We start from the raw sequence: 24,789 nt of genomic DNA on the forward strand, positions 1-24,789 counted from the left end.
TAAAAAGAGCATGACGTAATCGTACTAGAAAATTCTAACAGCCAAGAGGCCTGATTGACTAAGGGGCTGCTATATTAGTGAGTGAACCCCCACCTCAGTGTGGGTTGTGTGGGCATCGTCGGTGAGAGAGTGGCGAGAGACCGTGCGCTATCTGTAGCGGAGGCTGCTGTCAGCAGGGACTGCGAGGCAGAGGGCGATTTGGGAGTCAATCCCCCGGTTCTCTTCACAATCTCACACAGCGAATTCATACCTTCGATTTCGTTTCCTCTCATACTGATTATTCCGATTACCGAACTTACTGGCTTTGACCTCGACCTCAATTACTTCTACGGCTCCGACATTGATTCCGGCTTTTATTTACCTGGCATTTGACTGACCTCGGCTTCCATTATCGACCACAATCCAGCTCATCCCTAATTCACCTCTCGGCTCTCGACCTCGGCTTTTCCTTCGACTACCCGGTGTCCATTGGACTGGGCGTCACGACCACTTTGCTCTTATCAACGAGTTACAGTTGTTGTTTGTTTGTATTGTTCGTTTAACCCTTTATGAGCTGTTGACCAGCCCTAAGACTAACCAACGGGCAGCCGCACCTAGCTCCAGCTAGAACGCAAGGGCTCGTTGGGGAACCTTGTGGGCCAACAGACCCCCTTTGTTTCATTTATTCTGTTCCGCAACTTTACCCTGTAACTGAAGCAAGCATTGCAACCTACGCCTTCAAAAGCGTAAGTCAAATAAACCCACTTTGTTTGAAACCGTTACGTTTCCGTGCCTCAGAACTCCACGCCAAAAATCCCACCTGTTCCGTGTTCAATTGCCACCACCCGGCCGCCCAACCGTGACACCATGAGCTTGGTTAATCAACTCCAGGACAAAGGTGTTCTTCATTGCTAGTAAATCTTTGCATCCTAACCTGGTAAAATAATCCAGTATGATCTGAGGCACCATATTTCTTTATCAATTTATGTAGTATCTTCCCTACATGGTGGTATTAAAAAGAAAGTAAAAAATCACTGCAAGTGTTTCTACTGTCATCGTTTTAGTTGTTCCTAGATTAAATTTGATCTTCTTAGCTATGTAATCAGAATATAGGTCTAGCAAGACAGTATGCCTATTTAATCCTCCTAGGACTTGTTTCACCACCAGACCAAGCAAGGGATCCAGCAATACTGCATTTTGGAAAACAGGGATAGAGTCAGCATGGAGCCTGAAGGCAAATCAAAATATGCTGGGGTGGGGGTGGGGGAAACCAGTGTTAAGATTTCATTTATAGTAAACAAGATAATGCTTAAGTAGGGCTTCCAATCAAGAAGTGCTAAATTAAAATTTACAAGAAGCTCTAAAAAATACATGATGATATTCCACCACTCTGGAATATACTTTTAATACCTGAACAGATTCACCTGTTAAGTCAGTGCTTTTTAGTACCTTTATTCTTTATTTTTAAATATTTTTTCCCCTATTTAATTTTATCATCAAAAAAGTGTTCCAGAAGGCAAGTGAACTAGAAATAGCATTCTTTTTACATAATACAGAGATCAATAGTATTTAAAGTAGTTGGAAAGTACACTAACATAAGATATACTTTTACAATGGCTTGTTTGAAAATACCTGGAGGCTTTTACATATCCCCAAGGCTTTTCTCATTTGCACAGTAAAGATAATTTTTGTTTGTATCTGAATATTAAAACAGTGAATGTAGTTACAGTCACCCAGTAAGAACTGCAAAGAATGCTGAAAAATGAAATATTTTCTATGTATTTCAGAAATCACCATTATAGCCACAAAAAGACACCAGTTTAATTTTGGGGGCAGCTAAACTCTTATTCTGGAAGCATGAAAACATTTTGATATTGTAAATTTAGAAATAAAGAAAAACCTACCATTACTAAAAATAAACAAACAAACATTCTATCTTGAATAGAAATAAAGAATTGTACTTTAAAAAAAAAGTTGAGAAATCTCATCCAACTCTACAAAAATAAAATGACTTGATTGTATGACTTGTAACACACTTATTTCCAACAATGTATTCTTTTTATTCCTTACCCTTCATGCCATTTTGCATAATGTGTGGTAGAAACTGATCCTATAGGCCCCCCTACACATTACAGGTATTACACAATTAACTGGTTAACTGCACAATTAATTTAGACCAGTTACATGTGCAAAGTTGGTATCACACCATAAAAACATCCATCCAACTATAAAGTCAGAGCTCAAAAATGTGCAATAACTTTATAGCTGGCTTCTATCCAGTTTTAATTTGCACGTGTAGCCCCTATAGCTGGAAGTCCCACTAGCTGCAGAACTCCCAGAGACAGCAGAAGTCCTGTCAGATGCAGGAGTTCGCTCCTTGCCAGTGCACAAGGAAGGTGGGATGACAATCCTGAACTCCCCCTGTACCAACAATTAACTGTGATTGGATCTGATGCTGGATCTCAGAATCATGCCTCCTGCCATGCACATGTGGCATGGTAGGAGGCGCAAGTGTGTGGATCACACATCAGATCCTATCACTCCTTTACCTGAACATCTAGAGGGGCCCTTAGATGTGTACATTCTTAATGCCATTACTATAGAAGCATTGCTTTCTTCATCCTCCAGTTTGAGGGGGTGGTATTGCCATGCTCATCATACGCTGGTTTCCACAATACTTACTGGAAGATAATATAAGAACTAGCTGTACTGTTACCACAGATAATACTCTAGTGAGCACTGAAAGTTAGCTAAGTACTGAATGTTTAGTGGCATGACACAATGGAACATGAATGTAAGCCAACACCTGTATTATTTACATCATTAAGTCCCAAGGACTGAAGACCAACTCATCTAAATCCTAAATCAAGATTTTCTGATGAAGCCATGGCACAATACAAAACCTGTCTGTTGTATCAGAACTTTAACTAGCAGCTGTTTCAGGTGTTGCTTTGGGAAAGTCTTCCCCATTAAGTTTCTTTCACCTTTGTATTCTTAGAGGATTTTCATTTAACTTGGTTGCACCAGAGGCTTGGAGTGGTCCCTTTTACAAAATGCACCCTTATTTAGGCTTTCCAGATTAAATATTGCTAAGAGTACTAAAACTGATATTTCAAAGCAAAGACAAAAAAATACAATAATCCTCATTTTGAAAGCTATTACCGTAGGCCCATTTCTTTGCATCGTAAGGTTCCAAGAGGTTTATGAGTAACTGAAGTGCTTCTGTTGTTTTCTTATCAGTTGTACCATGCTTCATTATTTCTCAAATCTTCATGTGTTCATTAACTAATTAACTCATTGAATTGCTTCTGCCATAGTCTTTGGGCTAGCAACAATGCCAGCAATGGCATTCTGGTTCTACAGATACCTCTGACATACAAACTACTAAAAAGGAAACATCTTCAAGCTGATTTTAGCATGTGGGCACAGAAAATTTTTCATACCCTTTGAAACGGACGACAGGACATCCTGCCACACTTTTAGCTTCTCTCATTCCTTGGAGTCTCAGAACAGCAGAGAATTCCTATGTCTGAAGAAGGATGATTGTGCCTGAAAGCTTGCTAAGAACTTTTTTGCAACTACTTGGTTGGTCTAATAAAAGATATCACATCTACTTAAAGCATGGACAACTGGTGCCACCTTAGTCAGGGGGGCACATGCCCCCCCCCCCCCCCAGCAACCAGTCAGCGACCGGAGAGGGTCCCCTCACATCCAATCGCGCCAACTGGCACTCCCACCTGCCCCCCCCCACCATCACCTAAGCCTGTCAGGGGGTACACCAGCACTCCCAGAGAGTGCACGTGCACCCTCATGCACCCCCCCCACATCACCACTGACTCAAAGAACCTTGCCTGAGGATAAGACAATAAACTTTCTGAAGCAATATGTGGAAAAGTAAAAGAATGAAGCAAAAAAACTGACTAAGTAAAAGTTATGGAAACCTGTAGAAGATTTGGAATTGTGACTTTTAGGGGAAAAAAGGAGAAGGAGGTTCAGAGGTAGATTTAGGATCAGAAACAATTACTGGAGAAAGGACTGGAGATTCAAATTAAAAAGAACTGAGTTTTATTTCTGGCCTTCCTATGTGTCATTTAGGGATTTTAGTTTTCCACAGGAAAAAAGGAGAAAATCTCTATTTAAAACCCCACAAAAATCACATTTTTCCACGACCTACCAAAAGTTCAGCGACATCCTATGGTGAGCCGTGCCATTTCTGCTCTCTTATTTTGCCATGGTTTTTGCCTCAGCCAAATTAGTAGTGGGGGGGGACGGCATTCTCCCCCCCCTCAATTGGCTGAGAACAGCGATTACAGAAATTAAAAGCATACAAATGAAGGGAGGGTAGAGGGTGGGGAGAAATGAAATGAAAAGCCTACAAGCATTCACTCAATATTTCCTGGGGAAAATATGCCCCTCCGAGGAGATTAGCGAAAGAACAGTTGTATGGCCTTCTCCCGGTCTGGCCTGAGAGGGGAGGGGTAAGCTACAGCAGAGCAATGCTCCCTGTCTCTTCCCCCAGCCAGGGATTGCCTGGTCTGGGGAACAGGCTAAAAGGTTTGTCCCATTGTTCCTTCTGCTCCCAGTGGAGCTGCAAGCACCAGCTTTGAACAAGCTCCCTGCTACATGGCACTTAGAGCCCTGTACCTACAGACTCATGCATTGCAGGGCTATGGATGCCAGTTTGAAAATGCTGGAGAGGGAGGGAAGGGGGGGGGGGAACCCTCCTCCCCTGCACACAGCACTTTAAGAGCCACACACCAGCAGTGCCTCTGCTTTGCTCTGCTCTGGAGGAGCAGGCACTCCCCACTGTCTCCTCAGACTGAGATTCCCTAGGCTGGGAAGCAGGTAGGGGGCTTTACCCCACTATTCCAGTACCTTTCTTGGTCTGGGAAAAAACACAAAGTGGGGGAGGAGGGGGTCCTACAGACTGTACATCTGTACTGCTTCCTGTCCCAGAACAATTTTTAACAGTAGAAATTTCTCAAAAATTTCCGCTATTAGAATGAAAGTCTGTTTGGGGCCTGAATCACAGAAGAAGACTTACGATACAAGTTGCAGTCTGGTGAAGATAGAGCAGCTCAATGAAGCACAGATTTTGAATTTTTAGATCTATACAAAAAACACAGACTCTTCACAGATTTTAGGCATTCTCAAAGTATAAAAATATATGAGTAGTTTTAATGAAATACAGATCTGTAACATTCCAACAATTCAATGTTCAAAAAACACAAAAAAATTAACATGAAACTGCATCATGAAAGAGAGACACCTACCAGAGTGGGTTCAAAATTTATGGAAAATCTCCAAGCTCACCTTTCCACAACCAAGCTGACTGCTTGTGTAAGATCTGGATTTGCCACCTGCAGACGTTTCCACAAAGACCATACAAATTCTTTGTCAGCCTTAAAAATATAAACAGAGAAATAAAGAATACACTATATACATGTTTGCCACATAACTTTTACAAGAAAAGGGGTTATTAGCATTAATTATCAGAAGTTAATTGTTAACAGAGTTCAAAGGTTTCATTATTCAGGATGACCAATTCAGTTGCCTGTTCCAAAAGAAATGCCCAACTTCATCAAGAGACTAATTAAAAAATGTCAGCTAAGGAAATGTAATATATTTTTTCCAAAACACTAATCAAAAGTCTTCAATGACACCTTCATCTCCTCCTTCAGGTCCCAGTACAAAATATGTGCAATTCACTCCATCAGAGAAATAAAGCCTAATTCAGTCCCACTTCTGGCAGGTATTTAGTCTCCTAACACAAAGAAGCTAATGATATAAAAGAGGAACACTCCTGACCTTGTATCCAAAATAGCAATTTTTAAAAGTGGAACACTCTGATAGGCAACAAGGAAACAAACACAATTTAGGATTGCAATTCTTAGTAGTGAGACTTTTCTAGCAACCTAGCAAATGGGAAATGGCAGGCTATCCATTGCTCCATCACACCCATTAGCAAAGTCAAGAACCTATGCCTTAAGTTGAGGAAAGGCAAAACCCAGTATCATTCTTAAGAAAAAAATAAATTCATGATTACTAAAATTTAAAGCACATAGCAGCCTGTTCTTGGATGTTAGGTAAGGATATTTATTTTTCCATGTTTGGAGTCAGGGACTAATTCTTATGCACCTGACTGCTTTATAACAATGGACATTAACTATAGAGGTGAGAAGGAAAATAGGGTCAGCAGTAAGAAAATGGAGACCCTAGCCTCTGTTGTGCAGAGGTGCATACTTTAAGTTTGTCATGGTAACAAAAAATGCAGCTCAATCTGTTATATAACAGCCAGCAACAGTTTAAGATACAGTACAGACTTTGAATTAGTTCAAACAAAGGCCTACAGGTACAATCCAACCACCATGTTGAAATTATGTCTGTTACAGGGCACTATGGTGCCTGATCCTTTAAGGGCAAAAACTGCCTAGAGAGAGGCCCCTGGCAGTCAGTCAGGAATCCCACAGCTCCAGGTTACCGTGGGAGCAGGAATGAGGGAATTAGCTTGCACCTGCAGGCAGTCAGCTGACCAGAAGAGGCAGGGCCTGGGGCACATATAAACCCCAGGGCTGAGACTAGAAGGCAGTTCTCTGTCAGCAGCCAAGGAGCAAGGAGCTCTCTTAGAGGAAGCTAAGTGCAGATGTTTAACTGTCTGTTCTACATTTGGTAGGATTAAGAGGCTCCAGGGGCTCACCAGGGACCCTGGCCTGCAAGGCATTTAGTGCTAGGGACGAGGTTTAATGCTTCTAAAGGGACAGAGCACACCCTGAACTGCCTGTATTATGTTATAGCCCAGGGGCTCATATTTTGATTTCTGTTTGTAAACTGGTAGATCCGGCTGAGGCTATTGGGGAAGGAGGAGGCCTCACTGGGGGCCCACTACAGTGTGGGGACCCCCCAGTGCTGGGGGCACCGTGACAAAGGGAGCTAAGTGGACCCCCCAGCGCCAGGGGCGCAGTGACAAAGGTGGTGAGCAGAGAGCCCAGCAATGGCCGGAGGGCAAGTTAAACTAAGGCCTTGGAGGGACAATGTGCGAATGCCATCCACGAGGCTTGGGGCATGGTAAAGGAATGGTTTGGAGCCATGCATCTAGCCCATAAGGCTGAGGGTGTCCCATGAGGCATCCATTTTGAGCAGGACCCAAAAAGGTGTCCAACAATCCAAAGGGTCAGCGGGGTCCATCAGGACTGTGTCTAACTATAAACTCGAGGGCAGGCTTCCTATATAATAATTACCAGCAAGACATGGCAGGAGAGGAAAAGGGTGCCCGTTGGGCAAGACTGGCATGGTTACAGAGCCCTAGGGGCATCACGGCCATCCCTGGGGAACCCATCCCATGACAGTCTCCTAAACAAAATTAAAATTAAACAAAGTAAAACAAAATTAACGTTAGGAACAAGCCCCAACTGACAGGCAAAACATACCAAAGTTGGTCTAATCTGCCCATCTCTTACTTCTAGGGAAAGAAGGGACCAAAATATAGATACCAGGACAGGTGAACTTATAAGAAGGAGCTATACTATTGTGGCTGCCATCCTAACGTTTATGAGGAGCCAAAATCCACCATAATCAGTTTCTGTCCAGAGAGGGACCCAGAAGACATCACCATCTCCTCTGACTTTGGCTAAATTTAAGCTCCTGTTTTTGTATCTTGACCCTCACAGAATGTTTTCCTTCTCTTTGCAAGTTCTCTCTTTTTTTGCCTTTTCTTGCTGAGTTGGTCAAGGCTGCATCTTCTGCAACGTAACTTGGTCCCTGTAACTGAAAAAGCAGTTCAAAAGAACGTGCCAGCACTGAACTGTTCAAGACACGTTTGCAGGATTTGGAGTAGCTGATAAAAACAGATTCTAGATCTCAGTTTCATCAGTAGCAGGGTTGCAAGTCCTCCTTTCTTATCATGTCCTTGTGACAAGGTATTTAGCAGAATTCGCAGATTCATTGGAGCTGTGAGTGCTTCTGCTATGGAGGTTTGCAAGAGAGAACCAGAAAAAGAGGTTGACTTTTCTTCATTGCTATTCTTTTCTCTCCCCATTTGTGCCTAGTTTTCAGGTATTTCAAGGAAGCATGATCAGACTTTAACAGCAACAAGAGTTCCTGAATACTCTAAACCCAGTGGGGGTTGACCTTTTTGACAGGAATGCCACAAATTAATCCCACACTCTCCTTAAGTGCTCCTCTGATCCCCTCCCCCTACCTGATCTCCTGTGCTGCTTTCAGCTTCCTTCTCTGTGCTCCCTACCCAATTTGCAACTTTGCTTTCTGCTTCCTGCTCCATCTGCTGCTGTGCTGTTTGTCCCCTCCTCAATTTCTGCATGACACACATGCAGGCTATCCATGCCACTTGTGATACCCATGCCAGAGATTGTCCACCTTCCTTGTGGTTCTCAACAACAACCCTGGGGTGCCTTGAGATCCTTTCAGGAGTGCAGTGGGATGCCACATAACTTTAGCACTGTTAGGTGTACAAGCACAATTAGCAAGATAAACCTAATGATTTCAAATAAGTTTAACTATTTCAAACAGTGTTAAAGCATTCTGACTTGCTGTGGTCTGAGTTTTCTGTAATTAAAAACTTGCTGTATTATTTTTCCATAATCAAAAATGAATGAAAAAACTAAGAGCTGACATTTAGTGAGGGTTGTTTGGAGTCTAAAAATGTTGAAAACTATTCTTCTAAACACCAAACCTTGTTTAACTGTTCAATGTTGTACAGAGACAGAGCAAGGTGAACATTTTTGTCTCTCTTGGGCCATTAATCATTTAAAAATTAGCAGAACATACTTCTAATAAAAATAGGATTCTAAACTAAAAATTCTACTTAAAAGCACATACACTTCCAGTGACAAATAAGGAAGAACATGCCCATTTCTACCTCTCTGATGTATGAAGACTGTTTGGAAGGTTTTTTTGTTTGAAACTTGGCTCAAAAATAAGACATTCAGGTTTCATGTGCCTTACTCATATTCAGCTAATGGAAGTCCTAATGGAATAATACCATTCTGAAAGCCAAAGCTAAACTAGTATGGGGGGAGGAGGAGGAAAAAAAGAGTCAGTGTATAAAAGGTTTTTGATTTACCTATCTATTTATTGCCAACACTGGAGAAAGGAAGTTGAGAGAGGAAAAATCCAATACACTCACTTTAACGATGTATATTTGAAACCTACAACATACATTAGAGTAAAGCCAGAAAAGACTAGGCATTTATTTGTATTATAGTGATACACAAGACTTCCAATACTGTGATAGGCAATGTACATACAGGTACAATTAAAAATAAAGGTATTCCACAACCCCAAGATCTCACATCCAGAAACATTATGTTATGTATAAAGGAAATGGAGTCACTAAGTGGAGTGCAGCACAAGGAGGAACCAACAATACAATGAATGTCTGCATAAAAAGCAATAATACTCAGCTCACCACTTCCTACCAAGGTGATGGTGTTCTCACTGCATCAGAGCAGACAAGTCTTAAGAAAGTATCTGAAGGAAGAAAAGGTGGTGCCTTTCCAGTTTTGTTAGGTAGTTCCTCCCACATCACTGAAGGGTGATGTGGGAGTTGTCATTTGTGATGTTCCCAGTGAATAAACAGAGCATTAAAAGAGCGTACTTTTGATGAGCGTCCTTCATACTTCATAAAGAAGTTGAAGCAGGGAAAAACCTATTTTTTCAAAAAAATCTTTTCAAATCACTTCCACCTTCTTTCCTTTAATTGGCTTGGCTGTGCAGCAACTGGCTTCCAAAGCCACCCAGCTGCATGATCCCAAATACATATGCAGCAGTTTTTGTGTATTAATGACTCTCACACACCGGATAATGGCACACAGCCATGTTTCCTCCAGGCTGGTTGACAACAATTTGAAAGTGACACCAGCTTGCAAAAATGCCAGTCATGGAATTCGAAGAGAAAAACTGTGGGAATTTAGAACCCAGGATGTCAGGTAGAATTTCTGGAATATTCCAAGAGAAAAATCCCAGAGAGCATATAGCCCACGAAAAGGACAACCATATAAGATACCTGCTCTGAATTTTGAGCACTCTTTTCAAAAGAAATCAGTGTCACATGCACACACCAATTCAGAAGGAAGTAGGTTAAAATCAATTGTGTGGGCACAATTTGGAATACTGTACAAAAACAAACTTCAGCCTTGCCACTTCCATGTCCCATCTATGTTGACAAACCATATTTTAATCAGCAGTGCTGGAGTTCAGCTTCTAGAAGAAAAAAAAGGGATGAAACTCAAAGCAATTCATATTGGTCATTACTAAGTCCTGTCTAAAAAATGACAATCCCCAGATAACTTAAACTAAAAAAAATGCCACCTATTCTGTAGCATTATTGATTTTTTTTGAGTAAGTCAATTCTTAGGCATCTAGATGTCAAGTTTTAATGTAAGAAAACAAAACACAAATCAAATCTTTTATAAAAGTTTTGCTGAGGATTAAAAAAAATACATCCTTCATTTTGTGCTCAGAAAAAGAGAGAAGTATTAGCACTTCAAGAAGTGATGTCCCCAAGCTAGCTGGGCACCTTCAGGACAAATACCCAGCCAGTTCAGTAGCTCCACTTTCACAAAAAAAATCAAAGATTGTCCTCTATAACATAAAACAAGTTCTGCTGGAAGAAGGAAATCCATTTCCCCTCATCATGCTAGTTCAGGTGAAGGGCATATTAGCAAGGGATATCACAATAGATAATGCTGGTTACAAAACTGTTCAAAAGTATCTGCCCTCCAGGTCCTCAGCCTTCATAGTAAAGAATGCAAATTCTAGATGTTAGTTAAAAAAACATTAAAGACCTTCATGTAACTAGTGCTGATGTGCGAGTTCGCAGAGAACCTGAAACAACTCAGGTGTCCACTACCCAAATTATCTCCACTATGTCCATTAGCTCAAATGCCAATGATGATCATTAAAACATTAACTATTTCACTGCTTACTAAAATATGGAAAAAAGGCAGAGAAACTACAATTATAAAAGCCTACGTAATCTATTCTGAAAGTTCATTCTGGCATTACAGAATGGTGATGGGTGGTTGCAAGAAATTACCATCACATTTTTCCCCTAATCAAGAGTCCAAATCCAAAGAGGCCAGCACAACCCAGAGAGCGTAACTGAACATATTTTGAACATCTGCACAATTTTGCGAGCAGCAGCTGATTTTGGCATCTCAAGTGGCAGCTTGTTTTGTGGGCAGAGCGTGGAAAAGTGCCACTACATTTTCTTTTTCAATTTACTCTGCTAGTCGGAGTACTTAAATGAGTCAGCAAAACAGATCTGCCCTCCACACTGGGTCTTAAAGCCCATTTCCCTGTTCCACAGAAAGACTATAAATAGAATCACAATACTTAATCAAATAAATCATTAATAATCTACAATTTCCTTAAACTGGCAGCTTCCATACCAGTTGCCAAGATGATTTAGCTAGATGATCAGTTTAAAAGGGTAGTAACCAGCTCTTGTTAACTAGAGGGACTCAAAATAATTGCAAGCATAGACAGATCTAGGATTTTTAAAAGGGAGACAGGAGCAGCAATTGATGTTTTAGGAGTGGCCGCACCCCTACTCCCAGCCCCCTCCCTGTACCAGGATGGGCAGATTATGCTGAGACTAGCAGCCAGGGACCCTTTTTAAGACCCTGAATCAGGCAAGAAGCTCCCCTGTAGCTCTCAACACCCCATCTTTTCCCCCTCCATGCTCAGCAACACATTCTCTCTCCTCTTTCTCCTTCTTATCCTCTCTACTTTACACCTCTGGGCACCACCACTGCTGCTGCCCCTAGGGCTGCAGAGAGAAGCTGTGCAGGGTGCTGGGCTTAGCTGGGGACAGCAGTGGCAGTGAGTGGATTCCGCCCCCCTGTGCCTGCCCCCAGGCTGATGGGGAACATGTAGACTAGAGGGACTGGGGAGGGAGGGGGAACCCAACCACCACTGTCCCCTGCTGAGCCTCACTCTCCATGCAGCTGATCCCCACAGCCTTGGCTGAAGCAAGACAGGAGTGGGTCCCCTGGGTCAGCCATGGAGGGTGATAGCTGTGGGCAGGGAGGAGGGTGCCAGTGAGCACAGAGAGATAGGGAGGGAGCCCTTCCCAAACACATGAATATTTTTTATTTTTTTTAAATGCTACAGCTGTTTTGTTTCATGCAGAAACAAACTACAATTACAGACCCAAGTTTATTAGTAGATTTGTTCTCATTTTTCCAAGAAGAGCATTAAGTCAATGCAAAGTAAATATATTATTTTTTACATTAGTTCACAATATTTTTAAGATAACAAACCTAACTGCAGAGAAAATACATGAACACATACAAATTCTAATAAAGAGAAAAAGTCAAGCTAAATACCAACACAGTAAATAATAATGATGAAGTTGTGATTATTGGGAGGCACCAGTAAGTGGGTCCTTAGCTCTAAATAGCAATAGTAATTAAGATTGAGACAATGCTCTGGAGCAAAATGGAAAGAAGAACCTGTATATTTAAAACAATACATACATTCTGACCCTCAGATAAGTTATTATAACAACTGAAGCAAACAGGTCAGTATTTCTCAACTTTCTTACACTTAAGGTACCCCTTGTTAGATCCAGGGCATCCTTTCTTAGGTTCAAGGCCCTCAGAACATGCCAGCTCTTAGTTTTCACATGTTTTTTCACTACAGAAAATGAAAGCAATTCTTCTGTTGTGAATAATTTAGAAAACCCACAACGGGTCAGAAAATGTTTTTAACACTATGGATTCCTATTTGAAATCTCTGGATTTGTGAATCACATTTGCACACCTAACAATGCTAACATTGTGTGCCACCCTTGAAAGGATTTCATGGCACTCCAGGATGCTACAATACCCTGGTGGAGAATCACTACAACAGATATTAGACTGATACAAGCTTCTAAACAAGCCACTGTAAATGAATTACAAGTTAAACTTACATTGGATCATTTGACGGCAATTAATAAAGTAGTCATAAATCTATCAAAGTCTGTAGATTCCTATATTGAACAAAAACTAAAGTTGCCCAACACTGCCAATCTCAAACATTCAAAAACAAAATCTTGTGTCACCAAAAAAATCAAGAGGTTGATTTAAAATGGACCCTTAACTTCAAAAAAGCAGACTTTGACTCCTTCAGGGAACTAAAGGGTAGAATCCTCTGGGAGGCCAGTCTGAGGGGGAAACAAGTCCAGGAGAGCTGGCTGTATTTTAAAGAAACCTTATTGAGGGGACAGGAACAAACCATCCTGATGCACAGGAAGAGTAGCAAATGTGGCAAGTGACCAGCTTGGCTTAGCAGAGAACTCTTCAGTGAGCTTAAACACAAAAAGGAAGCTTACAAGAAGGGGAAGCTTGGATAACAACTTGAGAGGAATATAAGAATATTGCTCGGGTATGCAGAAATGAAATAAGGAAGGACAAAGCACAACTGGAGTTGCTGCTAGCAAGGGACATGAAGGGTAACAAGAAGGGTTTCTACAATTATGTTAGCAACAAGAGGAAAGTAAAGGAAAGTGTAGGTCCCCTACTGAATGGGAGAGGCAACCTACTGACAGATGAGGAAAAGGCTGAAGTACTCAATGCCTTTTTTATTTGGTCTTCACGGGCAAGGAGGTCAACTCCCAGACTACTGCACCAGGCAGCACAGTTTGGGGAGGAGGTCAGCAGTCCTCAGTGGTGAAAGAACAGGTTAGGAACTACTTACAAAAAGCTGGACGTGCTCAAGTCCGTGGGGCCAGATGCAATGCATACCTCAGGATTCTGAGGGAGTTGATGCAATTGCAGACCTACTGGCCATTATCTTTGAAACTCATGGCAACTGGGGGAGGTCCCGGATGATTGGAAGAGGGCAAGTATAGTGCCTATCTTTAAGAAAGGAAGGAGGAGGATCCAGGAACTACAGATCTGTCTGCCTCACCCTAGTCCCCAGAAAAATCATGGAGCAGGTCCTCCAAAAATCCATTTCTAAGCACTTGGAGGAGAAGAAGGTGATTAGGAACAGTCAGCATAGATTCACTAAGGGCAAGTCAGGCCCGGACAACCTGATTGCTTTTTATGATGAGATAACTGGATCTGTGGATGCGGGAAAGCAGTGGCCACAGTGTACCTTGACATTAGCAAAGCTTTTGATACCATCTCCCACAGCATTCTTGCAAGCAATCTGAGGAAGTATGCATTGGATGAATGGACTGTAAGGTAGATAAAAAGCTGGCAGGGATTGCTGGGCTCAATGGGTATATTTGGCAGCTGGTATCAAATGGACTGCCTCAGGGGTTGGTCCTGGGGCTGGTTTTGTTCAATATTTTTATTAATGATCTGAAAGATGGGATGGATTGCACCCTCAGGAAGTTCGCAGAGCTGGAGGTTATAGTAGATACACTAGAGCAGGGGTGGGCCAAATGCAGCCTACCAGACCATTCCATCCGGCCCACGGGATGCCTAAAAAATGTAGAAAATAAATATTTATCTGCCCCTGGCTGCCTGTTGTGCAGCCCTCGATGGCTTGCCAAAGCTCAATAAGCAGCCCTCCACCCAAAATAAGTGCCCACCCCTGCACTAGGGGGTAGGATTAGGATTAAGAGTGACCTAGACAAATTGGAGGATTGAGCCAAAACAAGTCTCATGAGGTTCAACAAGGACAAGTACAAAGTCCTGCACTTAGGACAGAAGAATCCCATGTTCTTCTACAGCCTGTGGATTTACTGGTTAAGCAGCAGCTCTGCAGAAAAGGCCCTGGGTGTTATAGTGGACAATAAGCTGGACATGAGTCAACAGTGTGCCTTTGTTGCCAAGAAGGCTAACAGCATACTTGGCTGCATTAGTAGGAGCATTGCTGGCAGATCATGGGAAGTAATTATTCCATTCTACTCTGCACTGGTGAGGCCACATCTGGAGTACTGTGTCCAGTTTTGGGCCCCCCACTACAGAAAGGATGTGGACAAGTTGGAGAGAGCGCAGTGAAGAGCAACAAAAATTGTTTGGGGCTGGGGCACACGGCATATTTGAAGAAGCTGAGGAAACTGGGTTTACTTAGCTTGGAGACGAGAAGACTGAGTGGAGATTTGATAGCAGCATTTAACAACCTGAAGGGTGGTTCAAAAGAGGATGGATCTAGACTGTTTTCTCACTGGTGACAGATAACAGAACAAGGACTCCCTCAAGGAGTCTCAAGTTGCAGCAAGGGAAGTTTAAGTTGGATATTAGGAAAAACTCTCACTAAGACAGTGGTGAAACACTGGAACAAGTTACCCAGAGAGGTGGTGGAATCCCCATCTTTGGAGGTTCTTAAGGCCTGGCTCAACAAGGCCTTTGGATGGAATGATGTAATTGCTTTGAGCAGGAGGTTGGATTAGAAGATTTCCTGAGGTACCTTCCAACCCTAACTGTCTATGATTCTGTGAAAATAATCAGCAATATGTATTAAAATATGTGTTTCCTGATTCATATTTTCAGAATTGCTTCACTGCCATGTTTAACATATACTTCAGCCACTTCGCCAACCTTTTCTTAGAGGCTAGAAACTTAAACTGTTTTTTAACTAAATACATATTCACATGACTCTAGGATTTTAAGAAATGCACAAATTATATAAGGTTCTTTGAGTAGATGTGATATCTTTTATTAGAGCATCTGAGTAGTCGAAAAAAAGTTCTTGGCAAGCTTTCGGATATAATCACCCTTCTTTAGGCATAGGGAGTCTCTGTTGTTGTAAGACTCCCTGTACCTGAAGAACGGTGACTGCACCCAAAAGGTTGCCAAGAACTTTTTTCCAACTACTCAGTTGCTCTAATAAAAGATATCACACCTACTCAAAGAACCTTGCCTGCCTACATCCTTAGACCAACAGGGCTACAACCAAAAACCCAGCAAATGATACAACAAACACTAGAGGCAACCCTGCAACACATGCTAAAAATTTCTTTCTGTGAGCTTTCAAGGTAGAAGCAAGAAGACAAGGGGGAGGAAGCAATGTTAGGGGGCATGCAAAAGCTTCATTGAAAAAGGGGAAAAAATGCTGCAGCTTGACATCTTCAGGCATACACATACACATTTCCTCTCTCTTCTCTAGCACAAGGTACAAAGACTATCTTCAGGCTGGCCTAAAAAAATAAAGGGGTGGCGGGAAGAACCTACCCTCTAACCTTCATGCAACTTCTGTTCACAAATTTTAACTTTAATGAGCCACTTTTTAACCCCATTCATACTAAATAAAAAATACTGACCTGCTTGCATTTTACTAAATTTACTAAATTACTAAACCTTACTACAAGATTACTTCATAGGTAGAATGCAGAACAAGAAGTTTTAGAGGTAAGAGACTACGTGGATGAACCAAACTTCGTTCTTGAGGGCACAGATCTATACGGGTTTAAAATATAAATAAACAAAGAAACTTCCAGTTTATAATGAAACCTATGACGCTAGCAGAATCAGGGAACAGCTACGTTATCACTGTGGTTGACACCTGCGGGTAATGGCATGTCAGTATCTCGAGATTCCTAAGCAGTTGTTGCTCTTACAGGGAGTGTAACATTTTGGCCTAGGCTAGGACAGGCCAGGTTAGGATAAACAATCCAACTTGCAAGAACCAACCCAAACTTTTACCAAACCTCAGAACCATAACTGAGGCTTTACGTTTCTCAGGTTTGGAAAAAGTATGAGAGAAAGACTGCTGAAACACTATGAAAGGATAATAAAATATATAGTGTGCTACAGAATGTACACCTTTAAAAAAACCTGAATAATCTAGGAATGAATTAGAATGGCATGAATCCCAACATCCAGTGAGCAGAGGCAGTTCCATCAGTACTATTTGTTTTGGAAGGCTGACATTTAAGATCAGCTCAAAGTAGGAAAGAGTAAACACAGAACTCTGAGAGCATAGGTGTGCAAATACAGTCTTAACTTTAGTGTAATGTTAGTTAGAAATCATGTGCAGATCAACACTTGCCTTTCATACTTTTATAACGAGATTTACTTTTTTCTCCACTCTGAAGATCACAAGGGTCAAGTTAATATGAAAGAGAGTAGTGTTTTCAGCCCTACGCTACCTGTAATAATCTATTATTTACACTTGGTTACAGTCCTTTCAACCTTTAACCTTGTGACCTACAAAGAAAATTAACAGCAAAATATATACATGTACAGAATTTGTAATTATAACAGTTCTAGTAAAATGAGTCTCTACATGCTGAAAGTTACCATTAAATATTTAGTCTTACATTTCTCTAACTAATGAAATGAAATTTTAGCTATTAAAATGTTTGACTTAAACCTATAAATAATTATGCATTTGGTCTGACAGAACTATTAACATTAGCTGACAATAATTACAGTGTTGTGGGGGAAGTTTAAACAGCTTTTTTAAACTCCTGGCACAATTCATGAACTTGGTAAGACTGCTCCCTGAATATTTGGCTCCCAAGACCAATTTCTTTTGAAGCAGGGCTGCATAGCCAGTCTGAAGCTGGCACAGAGAGCTAACGCTACAGCTGTCAAGGCCTGGGATATATCAATCTTCAATGTACCCAAGGACTGTTCTGTCTACTCAGTGTATGTTAGTTGCTCAGAGGTCAGCAAGAGTGTACCTTGAGCAGCTGAGAACTTATATACACTGAACAGAATACAGATGTCATTTGAAAGTTCCCAAAAAAATATTCATTAAAAATAAAATTATCCACAACAACACTGCATGTCAGAGAAAGAGGCTGCTCACTCTGGGACTGAAGGTGGAGACTGGAAATAGAGATGTATAAAACATAAATATTTAGAGTGTTTTGGGTCTCTCCTGAACACAATGCATCTAAAATGATTGCAGGTCATCTCTCAGAAGTGAAAAAAGTGACAGCTACGAAACAAGAAGACAGTGGATTGTTATACAGCCTGTAGTGAAAATTATACCTTATCATCATATTTGGAGATATATGGAAATGAAGAATAATCTAGGTCTAGATCCTGCTCACACAGAAACATATAGTTTAGCCATTGATTTTAATCGTAGCAGAGCCTGGATCTACTTACATACTAATATCAAATGAACCATAAGCAAAGCTCATGTGGCTTGAACAAAAGATAAGCATTTGCTTGGGCTTGTGAATCAGAATGCATGAAGTATGCACTGGATTTACAAACGTGGCTTCCTCTTGCCCTTTAATAAAGCATGCTTACCCCTCTCCCTATGAAAGGAAATCCAAGCACAAATGCTGCTTAGGACATTTATTTTGTTATTAATACTACTGTGTATTTGTATATCAAAATGAGGTGGTCCACTAGAAACATGACAATGTAAATTGTAAACAAAATTAAGTTCTGGATGTTTCTACACTAAATAATAGAGACACTGTCTGCCAATTATTCAGCTCTTTACCAAAGCAATAAAATCAAATTCTTGGTGCAGATGCTTGTAATGCAGCTATAAAATAGACACACTAGCAAATGTTATGAAACAAACTGCAAAGTCTTCTCCTTTGTCTTTAGAAACAGGACATTTAATAAGAGTTTAATGGGGGGCACTTTTACAGAGGAATGATTTATTTTTTCTTTTCCTTCTTTTAATGTATATATAGATGCAGATATAGACATAGATATCTACTACAGAAAATGCTGCACACATTGAGGGAGGTTTCATAAATGTATAGAACTGAGAATTAGTATCTAAAAAGGACTTCAAAATTCAGTCACCAAGATCTAAGACCAGGGGTTGGTAACATACTTCCTGTGGGCCAACTCCAGCCTACAGGGTCACTGGATCTGGCTCACAAAGCTGGAGACTTGGGTATCCAAAGTGGCAAAGAACCTGTAGACAACGTAGGTATTCTAACAGAAGCTAAAGAGTAAGCAGCTAAAATTCAGTTAATGTGCATGCTTAGAGACACTGCCACCTTGATTAAGCTGAACGTTTATTCATCCATGTGCTGCTCACAGATATTTGGAGTTCATAAACAAGCTGTCTACATGCCTAAGTCCCCAAAGGGGCTCAATACGGTAGGCATGTTCAAAGGACCCCTAGCATTGGTTAGCAGCATTGAATTTTACTTGCATTTTACAGCCACTTTACCTAAAGAATAAAGCAAAATCCATGAGCAGATCAGAGACCTAATCAATGGGCTAGAATCAGGTTCCCTCTTGATTGCTCTCTCTGACCCCATGACTCTTGCATTCAAATCTGCACAGTGGCCAATCTTCAACAGGAAGACCCAGCCCAGCTTCCAGCATAACAACTAGGATACACTCCTGGGGGCTAAGAAATGTGAGACTGATGCCCTGCCCCCTCCCACCACCAGTCAACCTTAGGCTGAGGAAGGCCTAGAATCAGGGTCTCACTTTTTGGTTGAGTGCTCTAAACTCTAGACTATTAAGAAAACAAGAACCACCCTTCCACTTCATATCTTAAAAGAAGAAAACAGATTGGATTTTATTAATAGATGTTAAGAGTTATGAACCCAAAAAGATGACAAAGCCAGTAGGGAAATACAGATCGCCTGACCAAGGGACTAACATAGGAGGGATAGGGGTGAGGAGGGGAGCACAACTAGGTTACAGAAAATACAATGCTAGCCAACTAAGCCCAGTGGAGAAGGTGGGGTGGGGGAAGGGGAAGGAGTTCACAACACTGAAAGAGAAAGGGGATAGATACACACAAACCCGTACAATGGTCCGCAATGGTAGAGGAAAGTAGGTTGAAAAAAGTTTCTCAGTCCATATAAAGTCTCAGCGTGGGGGTCCTCTTTGGGTGGAGCTGGGTGGTCCATTGTTGAAGATTCCTCTCGAAGTCCATCAGGTGCAGAGGGGGGTTCAGGCAGTTCCCTCTGGGTCCGGTTCGGTGGCAGTCAGTCTGGCGGGGTCAGTGTACTGGTGGTAGCCGGTGATGTGCTCCACATAGAGATCACGGGACCAGCAGATCATGTTCGACACCATAAGGCAGCACATCAGCTTGGCATAGCAACGGGAGACGCAGCAGAAACACAGGCGCTCTCATTGCTAGGGTCCCAGGCTCCGAGCATTCCCATGATGAGCGCATCAACTGTCACGTCGTAGCTGCGGCTCCTCCGGATGTCAGCCAGCAGGGCTACTACACTTGACCTGAGCCTTCAAGAGGCTGAGAAGCAAGTTATTTGTCATGAAAGGATAACTAAGGTGCCTAAGTCTAGATAGGGGTTTCAAGCTATTAATCCTAACCTCACATAAGCAGCCAACTCCCAAATCTAGGAGAGGTGGGATTCTACCCACAGAGTCATTTTCAGAATTCCCATCAGCCATTTTACACATTTTCCAGCTCAGCTCAGAATGCTAAACATTGCGAATCCTAGTCCTGAGCCCCCCAGTCTCCTCCTTTTGAGCATAAGCACTCAAGCTCTGTAACTTGGATTTGTGTGAACATCACTCCCAGAGCTGCTGCCTAACTTTTAGGCATGGAATCATTCAGAATCATGATATCAAAGACCAAATTTACACCACAAGCTTAAACACACCATGCTTTTAAATGAGTGACCTCCTAAGTCAGTAGCAGCACAGCCACAACTTGTGGCAATGAAAGCAGGCCAGTTAGTACTCCTGAGGAACACCAGATCTAGGATTATAGAAAAGAAAGGTGGCGGGGGGAGTGGGAAGTCCAGGCAGGATCAGGCTGAGAACCTGATCCTGCTAAAGTCAAGCTGCCTAACTCCTCTTCCCAGTGGCTACTGCATCTCTCAGATGACTCAACAGGCATTGCTGGCTGTGCAACCAGCTGGGAAGAAATGTCTGGGTGGCCCAGCTTTGCCAGGATCGGGCCCTTGGCTCCCACAGGCAGCAGTAGAGATGGAATTGAAGTTAGATGCAGCTACACCACCACACTCCCCCTTAGTCCACCCCTGAAGCTGAGTGACAGTACCAATTAGCCTACCCCTACAATAGTGCAAACACTACTGTAATGCTTCCAGATCAGGAGGTAGCCCATTGGGAGCAACACAGCATGTCTGAGCATGCTGCTGCCTGGCACTGTAAGTATGCAGCATAGACTTAAGTAACAGTGCACATCTTGCTATAGTGCCTTGACGAAACAGAGTTTGGGTGGATATTTTTTTTGGCATAAAAAAAGTAATACCACCACCATTAATTTTAAAGTTATTCCAATTGTAGAACATCCAAATCTTTAAGCACTATGCACAAATGAAAGCTCACTAGAGGAGTGGAAAAGCATTCCTTATCTTCTGACCTCAAGCAGAATCTCATCCAAAAAAAATAAGAAAGAAAGAAACAAGCACTAATTGGCAGCACAGCCTTATGATTTACAGTAAAAAATTATACCAAGGGAGGCCCCCAAAAAAGGAAAATAAAGGAGATGAAGGACAGAGGGAGCTATTGGTTTGCTGTAGTTTTTAGGAAGAACTCTGTAAAATAAATCAGAGATTTTAGATTCTCTACTTCAGGAAGTGAATTTTTCGACACCAAGGAAATTATTCACGATTGTCAGGCCAGAAGAATTTGTATGGAAATGCAAAATAGCACACTCCAATAAGTAAATATCCAATTAGCTTCTAAAGGTTTTTTGAAAGGCCAAGTACATACATGGATGTTACAAAATATAACATACCATTTTGAGAAAATTCTTAATATAGATTTCTTTGGACTGCCCTATCTTCTAAACTAAAGTGCTTCTAACTAAAGGGTAGAATACTTTAATCAGGCTGCTGTATGAATTTTTATACACAAGTGACATACCTTTGCTTCTTGATGTATTGTATGGCTTTTAAAATTACATTGCTAGTATGCTGCCACTGCAGACTTACCAAATCCTACTATGCTGGAACTTTTTGTAATTTCTAGTCACATACTTTACCTTTAAATAAAAAGCATATTCCCCATGACCCATTCCTGCTAAATAAGTGATCATACAGTATAGAACATTCTTCTGCATCATAGGGCCTGATTCTTTGAGGAGCTAAGCTTCTCAGTACTCATCGGGAGACATGAGTGCTCGCTAACTCACAGGGAAGCACTTCAGCACCTTACAAAAATCAAGCTGTAAAAACAACATTGGGGTTATTTTCCAACTGCATAAGAATCATCAATGGAAGCACATGGTATGTACAATCATATCTAATAACAAGATAGATGCAATCAAGAAGAAAAATACACCTTGAAGTTATCAGTCCAATCAGCTTAGAAATAAAACGTCTTTAAGGTTGGTATTATTGAAAAAAATCTCCCCTTTGAAATTCCTAAATGTTGCAATATAACAGCCCAAAATGAACACCTAATCTTATGCTATTAGAATAATAAATTAAAATGTGTCTCCCTTTTATCAGTTTCTATTTTAAAGAATTTCTTTTTGTGTTGTCTCCATTAATAATTTAGGCAACAAAGAAGGAGTTGTCTTTGAACAGAAAATGACAAAAGGGAAGATATTGTCATTTACTATACCACAGAGATTACACCTTATTCAGAACTCATGCTGTTTAACACCAGTATGGACCACTAAAATTATACGTTATAACTGTTATAGCAATATTTGTCTATACCAAAGCATGAGACAGATAACTTAAAGCTTGGAATAAGCAATTATGGTTTGACATCACCTGCCATTACTCATGATTTCATAGAAAAAATGTACAGTCCATAAAATATAAACAGTGCCACAAAGATAATAATGGATTTTGCTATAGATAATTTTTCCAATAAATTTCCAATTGACACCTATTGACCTGATATTTTGGTGTCAAAAGATAGAAATAAGATAGATTTTTCTGGCCTGCACTGAATGACACCAAAGTGACTTTTTTTTCCAAGACATGGTCAGTTCAGTAGTACCTCCAGAGACTTACGGTAAGATTGAAGCAAAAGTGCAACTGTAATGGATTAGCATAAATGAATTACTGGCAATGCTTTATTCATGTCATGCCTTCTTGACACTGATCTTATCAGAAATATTTCATCATTAAACAGTTAAAAGTAAATACAGTTTTCTTGTTTTAAGAGCACTGTAACAGAAAGACACATAGTGTGCCAGATTTTTAAGAGATCAGCATCCAGCAGAGTCCACTGTTGTTTTAAAGGTGTACAGACAAGATCATCAGGACACTTTACAACAGGGCTATCAAATTCATCCCAGACCCTGGGCCACATCTGAACTGTGGGACTCCTCCTGGGCCAGATCTGTCGATCCAGTGGCCAGCAATCGGATCCAAGGGGAGGAGACCATGACAGGGAACTACTGGTGGGCAAAGCAGCCTCAAGGCAAGCAGGGCTGTGCTCACCCACCCCTTGCTGCTGACAGCTATGTCCAAATTCTGTGGCAGGCCATACCCTTAGCCACATCCCCAACTTCCAGTAGTCCAATGGCAGCCTAGCATTAGCAATTCCATTCTAATCACAACACGTGCCTGTGTAAATGTACCCTTTGTCAGTAGGTAACAAAACCAGTCACCTGGCCCCTGCTCAGGGGCCACAGCCTTCCCGGGGCTTGTCTGATGCCTCCACCCAGACAGAGCCCACGGAGGGGCTGGCATCCCACCACCCCCTGGCCTGCGGGAGTTGCCCAGCAAGGCCTGGGGGGGCAGCGACTGGGGACCCCCACACCTGTCCTGCAGGTGCCCGCCTTCGGGCCCTGGAGGCGCAAGTGAGGGAGCTCCAGGATGAGGTTAGCAGGCTGAGGGGAATCAGGGAGGCAGAGGAAGAAATTGACAGCTATTTTCTTTCCCTGCAGGGTTATGCACCCAAGGAAGACACACCTCAAGAAGTGCCCTCCACTGCTAAGTGGCAGATGGTCACCTCCCGAACCAGGGTTGCTTGTAATACACCAGTACCAGTTCCTCCAGTCCGGCTGGAGAACGGGTACAAGGCCCTGGCAACTCTGGAGGAGAAGGAAGGAGAGGAAGAAACTGAGGAGGAGGCAACTCCACGCTCTCCACATCCCGAGCAGGCCGAAGGAGCTAAGCAGGCCAGGAGGAGAAAGCGTCGCGTGATCGTCATAGGCGACTCCATCCTGAGAGGTACAGAGGGCCCCATCTGTCACCAGGACCCACCGGCACACGAGGTCTACTGCCTACCTAGAGCAAAGATTCAGGACATGAAAGGGATGCTCCAAACCATGATTCAGCCCACCGATTACTACCCCATAGTCCTAGTCCATGTGGGTAGTGATGATGCGGCCAAGAGAAGCCCTGACTGCCTGATGGTGGACTACCATGCTCTGCGGTGTGTGCTAAAGGAGATAGGTGCACAGGTGGTTTTCTCTTCTATCCTACCAGCGAGTGGACATGGAACATGGCATGAAACATGCATCGCGGAGACCAACTGGCAGCTTCAGGAATGGTGTCTCGAGGCAGGCTTTGGCTTCCTCAACCATGACCAGCACATCACAACAAGAAACATACTTGGATGGGATGGGCTCCACCTTTCCCCTAAAGGTAAGCGTGTGTTTTCTTCTAGGCTGGCGGACCTCCTCCGGCGGGCTTTAAACTAGGCTCGTTGGGGGAAGGGGAAGACCAGGGTGGAGGAATCATCGGACTGCCAGACCAAGCAACACCCACAAGTACAGCCCAGCCTAGACCAATGAGTGGAACATATACACAGGTAAGCAACAGGAGCCAGGGCAATGCTGTGATTAGGGGCCAGTACACACATCCACAGGAGGCCTCAAATGCCTCTACACAAATGCTTGTACTATGGGAAACAAGCAGGAGGAACTCACCCTCCTGCTAGCTGACACCAACCCGGACATAGTGGGGATCACTGAAACGTGGTGGGACTCAACGCACGACTGGGCGGTGAATGTCAAGCGCTATAGGCTGTACAGGAGGGACAGGATAGGAAGGAAAGGTGGGGGCGTGGC

At 42.3% G+C, this 24,789-nt stretch overlaps 1 protein-coding gene across 5 annotated transcripts in view; it reads right to left on the reverse strand.

The window, feature by feature from the left end:
- Positions 1-24,789, reverse strand: part of CNTLN (centlein) — a 474,592-nt gene that overhangs the window by 417,702 nt on the left and 32,101 nt on the right. For all 5 annotated transcript variants that reach the window (XM_019517543.1, XM_019517544.1, XM_019517542.1 and 2 more), the window contains exon 2: positions 5,293-5,381. In XM_019517543.1, the coding sequence (XP_019373088.1) occupies positions 5,293-5,381 (89 nt within the window). The remainder of the gene's footprint in view (positions 1-5,292; positions 5,382-24,789) is intronic.

This window comes from Gavialis gangeticus, unplaced genomic scaffold, assembly GCF_001723915.1.
Source record: "Gavialis gangeticus isolate Ggan-Ray unplaced genomic scaffold, GavGan_comp1, whole genome shotgun sequence".
Lineage (NCBI taxonomy): Eukaryota > Metazoa > Chordata > Crocodylia > Gavialidae > Gavialis > Gavialis gangeticus.